Source organism: Erinaceus europaeus, chromosome 12 (assembly GCF_950295315.1).
Source record: "Erinaceus europaeus chromosome 12, mEriEur2.1, whole genome shotgun sequence".
NCBI classification, from domain to species: domain Eukaryota; kingdom Metazoa; phylum Chordata; class Mammalia; order Eulipotyphla; family Erinaceidae; genus Erinaceus; species Erinaceus europaeus.
This window is the reverse complement of record NC_080173.1, coordinates 34,786,848-34,805,283: the sequence shown is the minus strand read 5'-3', so window position 1 is coordinate 34,805,283 and position 18,436 is coordinate 34,786,848. Positions and strand designations below refer to the sequence as shown.

The 18,436-nt window shown below is 37.4% G+C and overlaps 1 protein-coding gene across 8 annotated transcripts in view; it reads right to left on the bottom strand.

Moving 5' to 3' along the window:
* Positions 1-18,436, bottom strand: part of ERC2 (ELKS/RAB6-interacting/CAST family member 2) — a 1,141,350-nt gene that overhangs the window by 659,354 nt on the left and 463,560 nt on the right. For all 8 annotated transcript variants that reach the window (XM_060203088.1, XM_060203089.1, XM_060203094.1 and 5 more), the window contains one exon: positions 16,240-16,407. In XM_060203088.1, coding sequence (XP_060059071.1) covers positions 16,240-16,407 — 168 coding nt within the window. The remainder of the gene's footprint in view (positions 1-16,239; positions 16,408-18,436) is intronic.

Here is an 18,436-nt window from a genome sequence, read left to right as displayed (position 1 = left end):
AGACCTGGTCTGAACCCCAGAAGACCATACGGGGCATTCTATGCACAGGGGGAAGCTCTGGTGCTACAGTGTCAATCGTTCTCAGTCTCTTTGTCTCTCTGTCAGTGTGTATGTGTGTGTGTGTGTGTGTGTGTGTGTGTGTGTGTGTGTGTGTGTGTGTGTATGAAAAAGCAGCCCCAAAGTGATGAAATTATACATGTGTGGGCTGCAACTCTGCAAGAAAAAAGTTCAAGACAATTCTGGAAACTCAAAGTTAAATGCTGTGCTAAGGGAGAGTAAATAAAGTGATAGAGGTCACGTCATCCAGGAAAAATGAGTATGAATAGATGTCTGCCAGGACTTAAAGATACAGGAGAAATAAAAATGAGAAATAAGTCCAAATGCAATGAAAGTAATTAGAAACAAGTTTCTCATGAACTCATCTATATAAGTTCTGTAACAACAGAAGAAATATTTTCAAAATGCACATCTCCATTTTCTCTCAAATCTTAGATTAATTAATAATCCTCCCTTATGTTTGAAAATTCATGCTACAGACAATATCATGATAATAATCTTAGTTGCAACATGTGGCATTACTTTGAAATTTGCTTTTGAGAGGAAGATAAAAGAAAACTGACTTATTCTTCTAGAAAGAGATTTAAATAAGTATCTCTTCCTTTCTTTCTGATCACCACAACTTCATCTAGTCAAGATGACTTTTTCAGACAAAAAAAGCAAAGCAAAGACAGAGATACCACAGCACTGAAGAGTCACTCAGTGTGATGGGAGGCAGACTGGCATGACACAGCAGTCACCCTCTCAGGTAATATCTCTTTCCAGCCTGATAAACACAATTTTTAAAACATACAGTGGTACACTTTAGCAAGCCTATATTGAATGTACTTCTCTTTTTGTAGGACTGTAAGACAAAAAAAAAAAAAAGATCATGAATGATCTTTTTTTTCCCCCTATGTTTCATTTTTGACATAGTTTCTCTTTCTAAAATATATAAGTAGCTATGGCTCCCTGAGTTTTCTATTTTTGTTTTACTATTCCAGAAACACAGGATTATAAGATTATTAGAAGAACCTAAACAGGCAAAATGCAGTCTTCTAATCTTCTACATTGAGAGTAAAATAGAAATTAGATCCTCTGATGACTGATACCATCCTATGTGAGCAAAATGAATGATGTCAAGCAAAAACCATGTGGTCAAGTTCTGTGCCTGCCAGCCCAAGTTATTTCCAGGGAAGTAATGGAGGAGCAGCTCTGCCTAAGCAGAGTGAGTCATCACAAGTCCCTGACATCAGACAGCTGCAAAGTCTTACAGTGACTGCTTAGATTGAAGAAAGATTTCCAAGAGCTTCAACAGAAAAAGCCCAACAGATTCAGCTTCCCTATCAGATTTCCTATTAGATTTTTCTTCCAGGTCTTTTCCATCCAAATCACTCCCTCCTAAAAACAAAGCTACCAAAAATGTAGACGTTTCCCCTCCTGAAAAGCACATTTTTATTTGATTTGATAAAATGTCTGAAATCATCTTTAGTGTTACTGTCAACTTTGAAAATAATCTAGCAGCAACAATATTTTTATGAAGAGGACCTGAAGTCCAAGGTCAATGGGAGACATCTTGTGGTTTATCCCTGTTACTGAGAGTGACTATCTAAGCTCCACCTGCTGGGGGCTCAAACCAGGATCCTTGAGTGGTTCATTTTGCTAGGTACTATGGGCACTTAACTGGGTGTGCCACTGCCCAGTTCCTACAAGCTAAATTTCCATTATCAGATGAGTAGGTAAAGAATTAAAAATATATATATTTATTCACTTTTGTTGCTCTTGTTGTTTTATTGTTGTAGTTATTATTGTTGTTGTTGTTGATGTCATCATTGTTGGATAGGACAGAGAGAAATGGAGAGAGGAGGGGAAGACAGAGGGGGAGAGAAAGATAGACACCTGCAGACCTGATTAACCACCTGTGAAGCAACTCCCCTGCAGGTGGGGAGCCGGGGGGCTCAAACCAGGATCCATAAGCCAGGTCCTTGCGCTTTGTGCCATGTGCGATTAACCCACTGCGCTACCGCCCGACTCTCCTGGGTAAAGAATTTATGGGACATATACTCAATGGACATATACTCAGCAATTACAAAATACTATATCTATTGGGACAAATGGATGGAACCAAAGCTGATTATGCTTAGTGGAGTAAATAAGGAACTGAATAATAGCTATGGGCTAATTTCACTCACATGTGGAATATAGAGAATTGAAAACATATGAGTTTGTAAAAACTAATAAAACACAAAAAACAGTCAATTAAAATGGAAGACCACAGGAGAACTATTGATGATTACTGGGTGGTGGCACAGAATTTTGGTGGTTGGAGTGGTATGGAACTGTATTCCCTTCCTTCTTTCCTTCCTTCCTTCCTTTCTTCTTTCCTATAAAAAAATGCCTACAGGTTATCTCTGGAGCTCTATCCTGCATAATTAATTCCAAGCAGTCACTTTTCCTTTTTGAAAAAAATTTTTTTTTTTTTAGAAAGGACAGATAGAAATTGAGGGATGGAGGGCAGGGAGTAACACACCAAGTTGAGTGCTTGAGGTGTGAGCCCCTACTCACCATCTGCAAGGGGGACACTTTATGAGCAGTATCTTTCTCTCTCTCACTCTATCACCCCTAACTCTCAATTTCTCTCTTCTTATCAAATAAAATAAGTATGGGGGGGGTTATGGCCACTGAAGTAATGGGTTTGTAATACCAGCACCAAGCCCCAGCAACAACCCTGGTGGCAACAAAATTTTAAAAAGGAAGGAATGAAGGAAAGAAGGAAGGGAGGGAGGGAAGGAGAGAATTGTGGGAAGTAGGATACAGAAAGGGAGAGAGTGAGACACCTGCATCCCAGCTTCACCACTTGTGAAGCTCAACTCCACCCTGCAGGTGGGGAGCTGTGGCTCCAATTCTGGTGTTCAAGGATGGTAATGTGTGTGCTCAGCCTGATGCACCACCACCTACCCTCCCCTACTAATTTCTAAACTTACACATCATTATTGAATTACTAAGAAAATAGAGGGGGGAAAAGAAAATAAAAAGTAAAACATTTCATCTGTGAATGTTTCAGTATGTATCTTTAAAAGATAATGACTTTTTTCTTTCTTTTTTCATGGCTAGATCTAATATCTTTCCTTTATTTTTTATTGGAAGTTTAATGGTTTACAGTACAATTGTTGGCATATAGGTAAAATCTTGCTTCTCACCAAGAGAGGTGTCTGCAAAACACTCTCACTTCCATATTAGGTCTATCATCCTGTACCAGGACTTGAATGACCCCACCATTATCTTTCTCTCTGTGCTCCTCATCCAGAGTCCTTTTCTTTGGTGCAATACATCAAACCAATCCAAGTTTTTTCTTTAGGTCCCCTTTCTGTTCTTGTTTCTTAAGTTCTGCCCACATTAACCTTTCTTTTTCTGGCTTATCTCACTTAACATGATTCCTTCAAGCTCCATCCAAGATAAGGTGAGGAATGTGACTGCATCATTCTTAACAGCTGAGCAATATTCCATTGTGCATATAACATAACTTTCTTAGCTGAGTTTTAACTATTGTGCTGCTATTAACACGGGTATATGCCAGGAGCCATTTCTCTGCTTGATAGAAGATAAGCTTTGAAACAATGGAAGCCCTCGAGACAAGTTTCCAATTTCCCCCTGGGCAGGCCATTTCCCCTCAGGTAGACCATTTATCAGAAATCAAGTGACACAACACATAGTTGTGGTAACAAACATGGTTTCGGTCATTGTATGTTGCAAGGAACATTCCACTTTGAAGATTGCTCCCCCTCCTCCTCCTCTAGCACTTCCCCCCTTCCCCAAAGCCTTATAATACCTGTGAACACAATAAAATTTTGCAACTTGATCAGAATCCTGTCTTGCTGTCATTCTTTCATGTCTCTTGTTCCTGTCATTCCAGGTGCCGAGGTTCCTAGCCCCTGTTCACCGCCCCGCTGGCCGGGGCAGGTATACACAGATTTTTTGGATGGGTCTCTGGAAGGGTGTCTTTATTTCCTTAGGATATGTCCTCAGGAGAAGAATTAATTGCCAGGTCATTAAGTCCATTTCTAGCCTTCTGAGTGTCCTCCAGATTGCACCAGAAAATAGTTCACCCAGGAGAATACACTCTTTACTATATGCAGGATCCTATGTTTAAACCCTGGTACTGCATAGGAACTCTCTCTCTCTTATCTTTCTCTCTTCTCCAGGGCCCCAGGTGATGAGATGACCTGATAGTGACTAAAGAGTCATCGTTAAAATATGTCAGTCTCTTGTCCTTATTCAGCTTTTGTAGTCCTTATTTTGCATGACAAGGTTAGCTTTGGAGTGATTAAAGGCTGTGCAATACGAGGTAGGTGAGGAGGGTATGTAAGTCTAAGTAGAAACTATTTCATTAGGTACTTTATGGTGTCTTTTTAGGTCTTTCTGCATGCTTGCTACATTTATTGACCCCCTGCAAACTACTGTGGACTTTCACTTTAAGGTATATATTTTCCCCTAACTTATGGAAACATGTACATATGCCCTATCTCATGGGCCCAAGTCTATATCTAGGTTTTGAGGTTTGTTAAGAAGTGCAACACCTGAACTGGAATTAAGGATTCCTGTGAGCTAGGAAAGGTCTCATCAGAGTAATGAAGCTGAAGAGTTGACATTCCACACCTGTTGTCTCTGGACACAGTCCAGAGTGAAACATGCTGCATTGAATGGGTTGGCATCAGGAGGTGCAGTTGGTATGTATTGGGAGAAAAAGTTTCAAAAAAAAAAAAAAAAGCAAAGTGAAAAAGCAAAGTGAAAACACTACAATTTTCCAAATTCAATCTTTAAAATGTTAAAGTACTTATCTTTCCTAAAATGTACATTTTGATTTTGAATGAGAATGAGATTAACTTGCTGATGAATTCTATGTCTAAGACTCTGGAAGTTACAAGCAGTTCTCCTACTCATGCTTTTCCCTGCTTCATGACCTGCTTTTAGAAGAGTAGACATGGTGGTCATTACCACAGAGAGAACAGTATTTACTGACCCCTGGCATTGCTGGAACTGGGCTAAGGAGTAACAGTAAAGTAGGAATTTGAGCTTTTCTTTGCCTTCATATTTGTCCACATCTTAATGACAGTTCTTTTATCTGTCCAGTTTCAAATTAGCAACCAACAAGTAGTATTTTGGGGCCAAAGAACATTCTCTAGGAATCATAAGGATTTAAGAAACTGCCTACATTTGAGAATTTTAAATTAAAATAAATATAAGAAAATAAGTTTTGCATACTTCAAGATGGAAATGTTTGTAATAATAACAGACTTCTGGGTTACAAATGATCTTGATCCATGTAACTTATTACCTACCTCAAGTTCTATTCTTTCTCTTTCTTAAATAAAACAAGATGGGGGAAGTATAAGTCTGTATGGAATAAATATCTGTATTTAATTTTAAAAGAAAAAATGTTCCTACAAAATCGATAAAAGATTCTTGCAAGAGTCTTACCATTCAAATTCACTCGAAACATTTTGGTTTGATGTGTAAATATATACATAAAGAAACCCAGCCACAGCAAATGGTATCCCCTTCCCAGAGCAGTGGAGGCAAGTGTAACAAGGATGGGTCCAATGTCAAAAGAACACAGTCATAAGGTAAATTGGTTATTTCCAAATGGTTTTCCCCCAAAAGAAAAAAAAATGAATGGAAGTACTTAATAAATTCTGTTTTCCATAAAATTCATACCAAAAAAAAAGAGTGGGTGAAGAATGTGAACTCTGGGGTCAATGAGAGTTTTGTTGGATTTCCCTCCTCCTAAATTCTGTCATCTCCTTTTTAAAGAGGCAAGTTCGCTTCTCACAGACATAAAAATACACTCTCTTCATCCTGGAAACCATTTACCAGTAAGCAACACTGAGAAGTGGATATACACTTTCTCATAGACAACTGGTTAATTGGATACTGTCACTTCCAGTTGCAGCTTAATAAAGTATAGATAATGCCTTTTTCAAAGGGAGGCATAATCACTCACAAGTACTAATGATCTATTTTTTTCCTTCAAAGAAAATAAAAGGCTCTGCCCCCATATATCTATACCCCAAAATAATGGGTGCAGATTATTAAGGAATTCAATGTAGAAATTAAAATGATTCAGTTATATTAATTACATGTTTAGTCATATGGGTCAAATAACATCCTGATGAGCTGAAAAAGAAGGGATAAATTCTTTTGCTTCACAGAAAAATAAGTTGCTCAAAATAAATTGACAATAGACTAAGGCTTGGAAAGGGAAAGTTTTTGATTAAAAGGGGATTTATTTTTTTGGTTGTTGGAACACTTATAATGAGATTTGAGCTGCAGGGACAACATAAAATTGAAAGAAGAATTACATATAAAATGAGTACTGTAAAATATCATTATTTTAGTACAATGGAAAATAAGGTGTTTGTGGTTTTACTCTATAAATTCTGTGTTGTCTGTTCATATGTTCTCCTTCTTGGCTGTCCTCTGAATACCCATTCTGATTTCTGAGCCCCTCTGCACTAACATTCATTTGTGGTGGAGGGAGCATACACAATCAACATCTCCTAGGCTCTGCTTCCCCCCCCCCCCCTATTTTATTGGCTTTTCAGGACTAATTCATGTCCATGCATCACATCGGTGTTCAGTTACAGGGAAGACAATGAATTTTCCTAATCCATTTAGTGTGCTGACAGAGTCATGCTCACAATTTACAGAATTTCCTTTTAGACATCTACATATTTCACAGTCCCTTAAGATCCAAACGGAACACCTGTGTTTAGGAAGTCAAAAGCAATTTTATACTAACAACATGTTAAAATAAAGTCTGAACAACAATAACAACAAAAGTATTAGACTCTTGACCTAAGAAGCAAAATAATGTCTGTAGCTACCTACACCATCTTTTAATAGACCAGAAATTGTTATGGAACAACAGCCAATCACCACAACACATACTAGTTCCCCTACCATAGTTTGGTCATGCTTCACCTTAAGCAAGTATATGAGGTGGCTCTGCAAAGCTCACGAGGGTAGCAAAAATCTTCAAAACACCTAGAAATCTTAGTTAATAAAGAGTGGCCCTTTTAGACAATACTTTCACTAGCTAGATACAAGGACATTTTCTGAATTCTGGGGCCTACAAACCCTGGCCCTAGCTCACTTTTATGTGACCCGAAGGTTTTCACATCATTAATAAAGAGAGAGTCAAAATAAAGCCCACAAACATTAAGGAAGGAGAAAGTGTATAGTTTGGCACTTCCATCATATGTACTCTCAAAATGGAAAGAGAAAAAAAATGCATCTACCAGAGGTGATGACTCCTGTAATGACTGTGGCTCCCAACGTTTTTTTTTTTTTTTTTTTTTTTTCTACTGGTAATAAACTATTTTTGCAGACCTCCCAATTGTGGCCACCATGATAGTTATGGCTTTGCAGGTTTATGTCTTTTTCTTGCAGTTAAGAGTGTTATCAATAAAATTTAAAATGATACCTTTCCCAGTCAAATAAAAATATTCTAAAAAGTGAAGCCAATGACTGGGGTAGAGTGGAGAAATACAAGTGACATAGGCATTTTGTTGTATATATTTGTTCACCAAATCCTTTAATTTATTCATTTTAAAAACATTCCTTGCAAGACTTGAAAATAAGACAAAATGCTGTGATGTGCCACTAGGTTAAGTTAACAGTATTAAAGGCTGATTTTCTCTTCTGTAACATTTTTTTAAGACACATTTTAAGTGTACTAAGAAGAAAATCAATCAAAAATCTGTGATGTGTCAAATTTCTATTTTGTAAGGACTGAACTGAAGTGATAAAATGGGCCCTACTATTTTCTTAGTCAACTAAGGCAGATAACAAAAAATAACAAAGGAAAATTGAAATTAACATTTAAAAAAAGCAATGACCAGGTTGTTGCAAATCCAGTAGAGAACACAAGTTACTATTTAGAGGGATGCAATTCAAGGCCCTAGTCCTCACCTACAGATAAGAAGATTCATTCATGAGTGGTGAAGACATGCTGTAGATATCTCTTTCTCTCTCCCTCTCTCTCTTTCTCCCACTCTGCCTCCTCCTCCCCCTCTCAATTTTTCTGTATCTATCAAAAAAAAAAAAGCCTCTGGGAGCAGTGGATTTGTTGTGCAGGCACTGAGCCCTAGCAATAAACCTGGTGGCAATAAAAATAAGATAATAAATTTAAATTAATTTTAAAATCAAAGAGATAGTCCTTGCTTAGTCCTTACCATCTTACATGTTGTGAGAAATACTTTCATTCATTTTAAAAAGGCTGCTTTGTTCAAAATGCATACATTCAGAAAAAAGAATATCTGGAATCATTTGCAAAGCCCCTGTGAATGCATCTTGTCTCAAAGTCCCTGGAGGACTTTGGAGGGTACAAAGCATTCCAGACTCTTTGTCATTTGACCTTTATACCCAAGAGTTATATGTAGCCTCCTCAAGAAGTGGGGCAGTGTTCACCTCAATGCAAATAAATCAAGAAACATGCACTTGTAAAACAAGCTCTTTTCTTCATGCACAATATTTTCATTGTCAAAATCTTGCCTTTTATGATTCATCTTGAAAACTGACATCCCAAGTCTGCTTTCTGGTTGTGCTATCACACTGAGTCATCTATGACTCAGAGAGCAAAAACTGTTGCCAGGGTCTCAGAAAACACCTCCTCCACCACTAGCACCTTATACAACCTTCCAGAATGAACAGCCACTTCTGTTAAATGCATTCAATTTTTACATTCAAATATATAATATGTCTTACTGATAATTTAAAGGTCATCCGATTCTCCAATACACAAAGCACAGTAAATTTGCTTTTGTTGTTTTTGTTGTTATCCATTATTTTATGCTTTATAAAGCATGCTTGGATGTATGTATATAAATATATGCATGTTACTATGAATAATATATAATCAAACTTTTAAAATAAAAACTACTTCTTAGACAATAAGTTCTTCTACATGAAAAGTTTCAAGACTTCCTGAAGAATGGTATCCCTCACCCAGAGTCTGAATGAGAACCTTCATTATTTTGGCCATAGAGTTACCATGACTATAATGTTACTATCAGTGTTTATGGATCCACAACTATTTAATCTCATTCCTTTTCATAGATAGTGCTGGGTTGTATCTAGTGACTGCTGTCCAAACTTCAGTATACTCACCTATTAAAAAAAGAATTCTAAAACTTGCCAAAATATTTGCCTTGAAGTTTAAATTAGATTATATATGTGATTATATATGAGAATATATATTTGAGCTTCTTGACAGAAAAGAGGTTCCCAATCCACTGGAATTCTTATACAGGGTTTATGATTAACTGTTCATGGCTTGGGGACCCAGGCCCTATCATTCAGAACTGTGAGCACAGCCTCTCTGAGGATGTCAATACTATCTTCACAAGTTGTAAGCTACGTTTAGAGAATCCAGAAGAAGCACAAACACAGTTCCATGAACTCAATCTAGTTCATTTGGACATGTTTTTGGGCAATAAAATAAAGGTAAAGTCCAACATCTCCTGAAATTATGAACACCTTCTAGTCCAGAACTTTTCACATAATAGACTCCCAATGAAATGTTATCTAATGGCATCTCAATCATTTAGACAAATCAAGGGAAATGGTCATGGAAGAAATTCTAAGTACACATGTAACTCACAAAATAAACCAATGAAATGTGGGTAACATCATAAAAGCATCTCCTTCCCCTAGAAAACCAAATTGTCTCCATGCAGAATCAGAGGATCAGCTTAAATAAAAACATATTTTTCTATAAAGTTTATCTTACTTATGATATATGAGAGAAAGAGAGGGTGAGGGGTGGAGGAGAGTAAGTTTCTCAAGCAACAGAGAAAAAAAAAACCAGGGGACCACTCTTGGGGCATGTAACTTTGGGAATAGAGCCAAAAACCTCAGGAATGCAAGTGTGATGCTCTTACCAGTTTTGTTATTTCCTCCAGTCACAAAACAAGATATTAACATTGTTAAAGCAGTCACTTTAGTGATGTTAGCTTAATTGTAATACATATACATGTATATGTCAACAGTTTACAGTCTTCAAAGATGTTATCCATTATTTCATTTTGTCATTATTTCACTTATGTACTTTATATATATATAAACAGAGAGTAATTAAGGGAGAAAGGAGAGGCAGAGAGAGAGAGAGAGAGGGACCTGCAGTACTGTTTCACCACTTGTGAAGTTTTCCCCAGCAGCTCAGCCTTAAACCTGTGACCTTGCACACAAAAAAATATAATATCCAATTAAGAATCTATGTGGAGTTATCAATAACCAGTAATCCTAAAACCACCAAGCACTATGGTACTAGAAATGGGTTCTTAATCAAATGTTCAAATATCCAATATGTTGCCTAGATGATAAACAAAACCATAGTAGGTCTTAAAAATTGTATGTGTGCTGAATAAAAAAATGCAATAAATTGACATGACAATGATTTTAAAGGTGATTTTTTTGGAAAAACTTCAGAACACCTGTAAACTGTCTGAAATTCTAAACATGATTGTGTGTGGATATGAGTGTGAACATGCCAAGGTGAAATTTTCTGGGCAGCCAGCCTATAGATCCCATAAGATTATCTTCCTTATGGGTTACTTTTTTAAAAAAGAATATTATGAACCCTTACTGTGGAGTTTTAACTGAACTTCATACCTAAACCTTTACCCATGAGAATGTAAAACCCTTGCTTCTTTATTTAAACAAACAAACAAAAGATGCTCTAGATTTTTACTCAGACAAGTACAACTCTTCCTTGGACCATTACACAGTAAAAAAAATATGGTTGGGAGTTGGGTGGTAGCACAGAGGGTTATGCACAGGTGGTGCAAAGTGCAAGGACTGGCTTAAGGATTCTGGTTGGAGCCTCTGGCTCCCCACCTGCAGGGGAGTCGCTTCACAGGCGGTGAAGCAGGTCTGCAAGTGTCTATCTTTCTCTCCCCCCTCTGTCTTCCCCTCCTCTCTCCATTTCTCTCTGTCCTATCCAACAACAACGACATCAATAACAACAACAATAGTATCTATAACAATAAAACAATAAGGGCATCAAAAGGGAATAAATAAATAAAGATAAAAAATGAATTAAAAAAAGAAATATGGCATATCACTCCATATATCTTCCAGAAAACATGCCAGAAAGTTGTTAGGATAGTCAGGAAAAGAACATTTGAGAGAAAACAGAAAGAAATCTCTAAGTTTGGATATAAGACAAAACTGGTGGCACTTTCATAGTATCATTTCTCTGTGACAGCCAAAGGCATAAAAATGTGACTCAATTAACTCCACTCAATTAATTAAAAATGTGGCATTGTCATTGTAGACACCAAAAACTCTAATGAGACTACTGAAGATAGAACACAGTATGGACAAGAAGTAAATTCAAGTATTCCCCCAAAAAGCCCTGATATGAACTGGGGAAGTAATAATTGGAGCTGGATGGTGGTGCAACTGGTTGAGCACACATGTTACAATTTCCAAAGATCTGGGTTCAAGCTCCCAGACTCCACCTGTAGGAGGAAATCTTCACAAGTGGTAAAGGAATACTGAAGTTCTCTCTCTCTCAAAATAGTAATTTTGTTAAGTTTGTTCAAAAGTAAAATAAAATAATAATAACAGCACTGAGGACTATGACAGTTAAAACTCTATTAGAGGTGAAGCACTATTCTCCCAGATGTGTCAGGTGACACAATGACTGGCATTTATAAGCAAGGCACAAAAGTTCAGAAAAGTTCAAGCCTTGCTCATCCACAGCTTTTAAATGGGGAGACTAGTGAGGGAGGTAATACAATGCCAGCACACTAGACTTTCATGCCTAGTGCCTCTGATATTCCAAGTTTAATCCCTAACACCATAATAAACCATATATAAACCAAATAACACCATAATAATGAGCAGTACTCTGACTTCAGGCTGTCCCTCTCTCCCTCCTTCATAAATATTTATTTAAAAAATTGGAAGATCAGTATGTTCACACATCCAAACAATGCTGTAGAGACACAAATGTCATATTTTTCATATAACTTAAGCTCATAACGTACTATGTAGGACTTCTCCTTCCCAGTTCCTGGATATATTGATAATTATCAATAACTGAAATTCAGAAAAATCAATATCCTATAGAAAGTTATTCCATCGTTATCTTTACTCCAAAAAATTAATGTGTTTATGGATGGGGTGAATGGGTACATCAGAAACGTCAGGGGAAGAAGGAAAATAAGAAACTTAGCCTGGGATCCTTTGAAGCTATTTTAAAAAGTAAAATGTTATGTTAGGAGCTATGTGGTATATCTCTGTGTACACGTGTAATTATTATTCCATTGATTTATTGCACAAATGTCAAAGAGCATCTGGGCATTCGTACAACTTAAAACAAACCAACCCAAGAGCCAAGCCACCAGCCGCAAACCCAGACAACTTGCTACCCACCCCTTGTCCCACCCTTCAACTCACCACCTCCCAAACACAAATCCCCTTGTACTCAAAGCACTTCCTGGAGAGATGAAATGCTAAGCCAGTGACATGTGTCATTTCTGCCATAGTCGAAAAGAGTAACCCAAACTGGTTGCTAGCACAGATTTTTCAGAGAAACCAGGACAACTTTTCCTAATCTTTCTTTCCACTTTTTTGCTTGTTTATTGGGGGAGGTGGTTAGTGGTTTACTGTCAACAGTAAAATATAGTAGTTTGCACATGTGTTACATTTCTCAGTTTTCCACATAACAATTCAACCCCCTCTAGGTCCTCCATCATGTTCCAGGACCTGAACCCTCCCCTGCACCCGAATCCTTTACTTTGGTGCAGACTGTTCCCATTCTAATGAGAGTTTTCTTCTGTTTGGGAAAGCACTTTCAAAAATGACTCAAGAATAAAACTGGAAAACACTATGGCATATAACTTCCTCCTAAGATGAGCATCATGACTTCATATGAATGTGAACTTAGGTTTGCACCTACTGAATACTTGCACACTGGCCCACCACACATTAATTAGAGAGACTCTTATTTCCTATTTATCCAAGAAGCAGGAGTATTACTTCATTCTATTTTAATCTACTATCCAAAATCCTTTGCCTATGATCTAATAATTAGAGTTAATTTCAACCTAAAGTGCTTCCTCTAAGAGATGGAAATCATTAGGTAACTGCTTCTACTTCATTTACAAAGATTCTAATAGAAGAAAAAAGAGGGAAAAATTCCTCAGATATTTCCAGCTGATAAAAATCATTAATCTGGTGCTCCCAATTTCAAAGCAAAAAAAAATAGAAAATGGTCTTCCTATGCACATAAAGAATAACTGTATCTACTTCAAAAGCACTATTTCTTTACTGAGTCATTTTAATTACTAAAGGTGGGATGGAAGCTATGCACATACTATCATCACTATTCCATGAAATATGGATAGGTCTAATCTGGACTACATTAACTCAAAAGTATGGGGGGGGGGACAAGAAAGGAGAAAGAAGCTGAGGAATACAGGATTCATGAGCACAGTGTAATAAAAAAAAGAAGGAAGCATTTCTGAACTGACTTTTCTTTCTTTATGGAGAGGGGCCATCAAAAGAAGCTTGTCATCCTCTTTAGGCAATACCTCAGGAGACCACCTTGTAGCTGAAATTTCTTCCAGCCCAATACACAACAAGACAAATACGCTATCTTAACACAACCAATAGATACAATCAGCGATAATAGTTACGATGAAGAAATTGTGAATCAGCTATCTGACTCCAAATAAAAGGCAGCCAGAGAAAGAAGTAGTATTCCACTTCCATTCAATATTTTTTAAAGTCATTTTTTAAAATTTTTATTTATGAAATGGAAACACTGACAAGACCACTGGATGAGTGGTACAATTACACACAATTCCCCCAATTTTTAAAATTATCTTTATTTATTGGATAGAGACAGCCAGAAATCAAGAGGGAAAAGAGAGATAGAGAGGGAGAGAGACAGAGAGACACCTGCAGCACTGCATCACCACTTGTGAAGCTTTCCCCCTGCAAGTGGGGACTAGGGGGTTGAACCTGGGTCCTTGCACAATATAGTGTGTGTACTCAACCAGGTATGCCACAACCTGGCCTCCTCTCATTCAGTCTTCCTCCTACAAAACCAAAATGCCACAGGTTGGAGAACTTGCTCTCTTAAAGGGCCAGAGAGTAAATATTTTCAGAATATGGACACAGTCACTTACTAAATACTGCGTTTGTAGCATGAAACCAGTCAAAAACAATAATATTTCTGTAATAAGACTTCATTCACAAAGCCAGGCAGAGGGCTGGATTTGACTCACAAGTCAGTGTAAGCCCTATTCCAGACAAGCACTTGATGGTAATCACTAGCCAAATGTGACTATTAACTATTTTCAATGTGGCCAGCATAGCTAGGAAACTATATCTTACATATGTAGAATTTTTAATCAGTTTGAATTTGAATAGCCGCACATACACAGCTGGCCACTACAGCACTAAACAGCACATTTCTACATTCTGTTCCCTGCTGCCTGCTCAATGGAGATAAAACCTACTGTTCAATTCATGGCATTGTATAAAAATTTACTTTGAAAACCCATGCTTATACATTCATGATGGAAATGTATACAACTGAAAATGATCTTTCTTAAATATAAAATACATCACTGACGTAAGATGAATTTATGGTTTAAAGATGTTAAAAAATTATACATTGACCAATGACAATTGTGTATAGGCTGAATCAGGTTCACATCAAGATCTAGCCAATACAGACTTGCTTCCTTTCTCCTCTGGACAATGTCTTGCACCTGGCTGAGGGCATATATCTCACTGATGGCCCAATTAGATCATAAAGAAAATAAAACCTTCCCACAGACTCAAGAACATACACATGCAAACACATTAGTCAGAGAATATGCATCCTAATTAAACTGTCTTCCTAATGGAATGTAATAGCCTACTCCCTCAACACTAAAATGAGGATATTCACTTCATTCCTTGCCATTGCCCATGTGTAATAATCTATTTTCTGGAAACTGTTTTATTTACACAATAACCAACTTACATTTTATATTCTTATGAGACCCAAAGATAAAAGCTAATGAGAAAAAGCAAGCACAGAGGGCAGCAACAATTTTCTGAGTAAGAAATAAAAAAACTATATATTCTGTAAGAAATTTTGCACACTACTAACTCTATTCAATGGGTGGGTAAAAGAAACTTGAACATTGAGGATGAATGGCCAGGGAGATAAGCACACTGGTTATGCCAAAACATTCATGCCTAAGGCTCCAACGTCCAAGGCTCAATGCTCAGTACCAACACAATCCAGAGTTGAGCAGTTTTCTGGAGAGGAAGGAGAGCAGAGAGAAAGAACAAAAGAGAAAAAGGGAGAAGTAGAAATAAATGGGGGTTGGACAGTAGCGCAGTCATTTAAGTGCACTTGGCAAAGCGCAAGGACCAGCATAAGGATCTGGTTTAAGCCCCAGGCTCTCCCCTGCAGGTGGGGGTCGCCTCACAAGCAGTGAAGCAGGTCTGCAGGTTCTATCTTTCTCTCCCCCTTCAATTTTTCTCTGCCCTATCTAACAACAATAATAATAACAGTAACAACAAAAGGTAACAAAATGGATAAATGGCCTCCAGGAGCAGTGGATTTGTAGTGCCGCACCAAGCTTGGAAAAAAAAAAAGAGAGAGAGAGAGAGAGAGAAAGAAAGAAAGAGAAAGAAGGGAAAAAGTCCCCAGGAATTAAGGTGCTAGGAAAGGAACCAATACAGTTACACAGCAAAGTAAATGAAATGACACTCTAATTACTAAATAGCTTAAAAAAGCAAATATATCTCAGATACGATCAATGACCTGCGGTTTTAAAAGTAGAAAACAAAAAACCCCAAGTGTGAAAACTCCTTTGATTGTCCAATCTGGCACAAGATGACAGGAGTCTACATTATACAATCTGGATTTCTCCAACTTTAGCTTGAGCATTTTTTTTTTCTGCAGAAATGTGTGTTTGCTTGTGGGCATTGCTGCAACCCCACTGGGAATGTTACACAATACAACACAGGCAATGAATCTTACCTTTCCAAGTTCCCCAGATATTTGACATGCAAAACACATCTAGTCCCAAGTATTTGGATAGAGGATCTTCTAAAAAGAGCTGGTCAGTTAGGACATTTTCTGTCAAGTCAAAGTTTTGTTGCCAGAATTCTGGAAATGGTACTTACCTCAGTCTGAAGAATGGCGGCTCTCTGTTCTTTGGCAGTAAGCGACTCTTTAAGCACTTCAATGTGTTGTTTGCAATCTGAATTTTGATTGCTAAGGGTTTCAAGCTTTGTTTGTAAGGCAAGGAGTTCTGATTCCTTCTTTGAAAGTTCCTGTTTAAGCTGATCAATCTGTGAAACAAACAAAAATAATTACAAGAAATTAGAAAACACAGCTTCTGGTTTTTAGTGATTTGAGAATTACTGATTTCTCTTAATTTTTAATAAGCAACAGTCATTAGTTTAAAAAGGCAGGACATGTATCTTCTTAAAATGATCAAGTTAAGAGTCACACCACAGAGGTCTGAAGTATCACTGGACAGTTGAGTGAGCAGAGCAGGAACACAGTAAGACCACCCTCTACCCAACAACCAAGGTCCCCTGGTCAAACCTACTACCCTATATAAAACCACAAAGTCTATTTCAACATGTCTCAAATTTCATCTGCTCTATTCCTACCTTTGGGTTCAAACAATTTGTCCTGCTTTGTATCTTTTTTTTTTTTTTTGCTGATAAATACATTTTATTTATATGCAGACAATAGGAATTAATGTATATAAACTATATATTCTTATATAGATACATATGGGTATATAACAGATATTGTGTAAAATAATATAACAGATTTCACTTTAGAAATTTCAGAAGCAGGGACCTTGTAATGGCACACCTGGCTGAGTGCCCAAGTTACAATGTGCAGGGACCCAGGCTCAAAGTTCCAGTCCCCATGAGCAGAGAGGGGAAGCTTCAAGAGTGGTGAAAACAGTGCTGTTAAGTGTCTCTCTTTCTCTCCCTATTTCCTCTTCCCCTCTCAATTTCTCTCTCTCCTTTCAAATAAAAATACTAAATAAATAAATATTTCAGAAACTAAGCATTTTTCCAGATCTAACTAGCTAGAGTATATACTTCAAGCACGTACGATGGCCTGGGAGACAGCTAATGATCATGCAAAAAACTTTCATGGCTGAGGGTCTGAGATCCCGGGATCAGTTCTCCCTACCTCCAGAAGCCAGAACTGAGCAGTGCTAAATATACGTATAATACATACATACATGTCTTTTTTTTTTTTAGCTTTTTAGCCATCAAGTTTCAGATGCTACTAGGATTCTATCCTGACTTCCCTGGTCAGACAACTTCACCAATGTATCCCAAATTCTCACCTCTACAGAGCCCTCACAGGCGGGGTGGGGGGAGGGATGGATCAACCTCCCAACATCCACATCCACTGGGGAAGCAATTACTGAAGCCGGACCTTCCACCTTCTGTACTCCATAAGGAATTTTGGTCCACACTCCCAGAAAAATAAACAATAGGGAGGTTTCCATTGAAGGGGATGGGATACAGAACTCTGGTGGTAAGAACTATATGGAATTATGCCCATATTATTTTACAATCTTATTAATCATCATCAAATCACTAATAAAAAAATAAAGTCACCATCCAATTCACCAACAAAGACCATTAGATTAGCCATGTCATAATCTCTTTCTAGTCATGCTACTCCCTTTGTAAATAAGTGCCACACTAAACTGTCATTTCTTCATTTGCCTGTTGTTTTATCTTTAAATAATATAACATTATATTTTGTGAAAGAAATTATAAGAATATTGTATAATTAGTTTAGTACTTTGCTTTATTCTACTCAACCTTATGTATTGGAGATTAAATCCCATTAAAATACATGTAGGTAATTTCCACTGAAGTACAGTATTCTACTATAAGACTTAACTATAATTGATTTGTCCATTCTGTTATTGACAGTTGGGCTAATTTTCAGGTTTATTACAATAACAATAAAATGTGTTATTCTGAGCATTCGTATACCTCAGACGTAAATCAAAAGTATCTAGGAGTAGGGGCCAGGCAGTAGTGTGCCTGGTTAAGCACTGGCATTACAGTGCACAAGGACCCAGGTTCAAGCCCCTGGACTCCACCTGCAGGGAGAAAGCTTCATGAGTGGTGAAGTAGCACTGCAGGTGTCTATCTGTCTCTCCCCTTCTCTATCTCTCCCTCCTCTCTCAATTTCTTTGTCTCTATCCAATAATAAATAAAAATATTAAAATTCAAAATTATAAACAAAAATATCTAGGAGTTAAATTGCTGGGCTACATACTATCACATCTGAAACATCATTAGCTAACACCAAAGTAACTAACTGCCC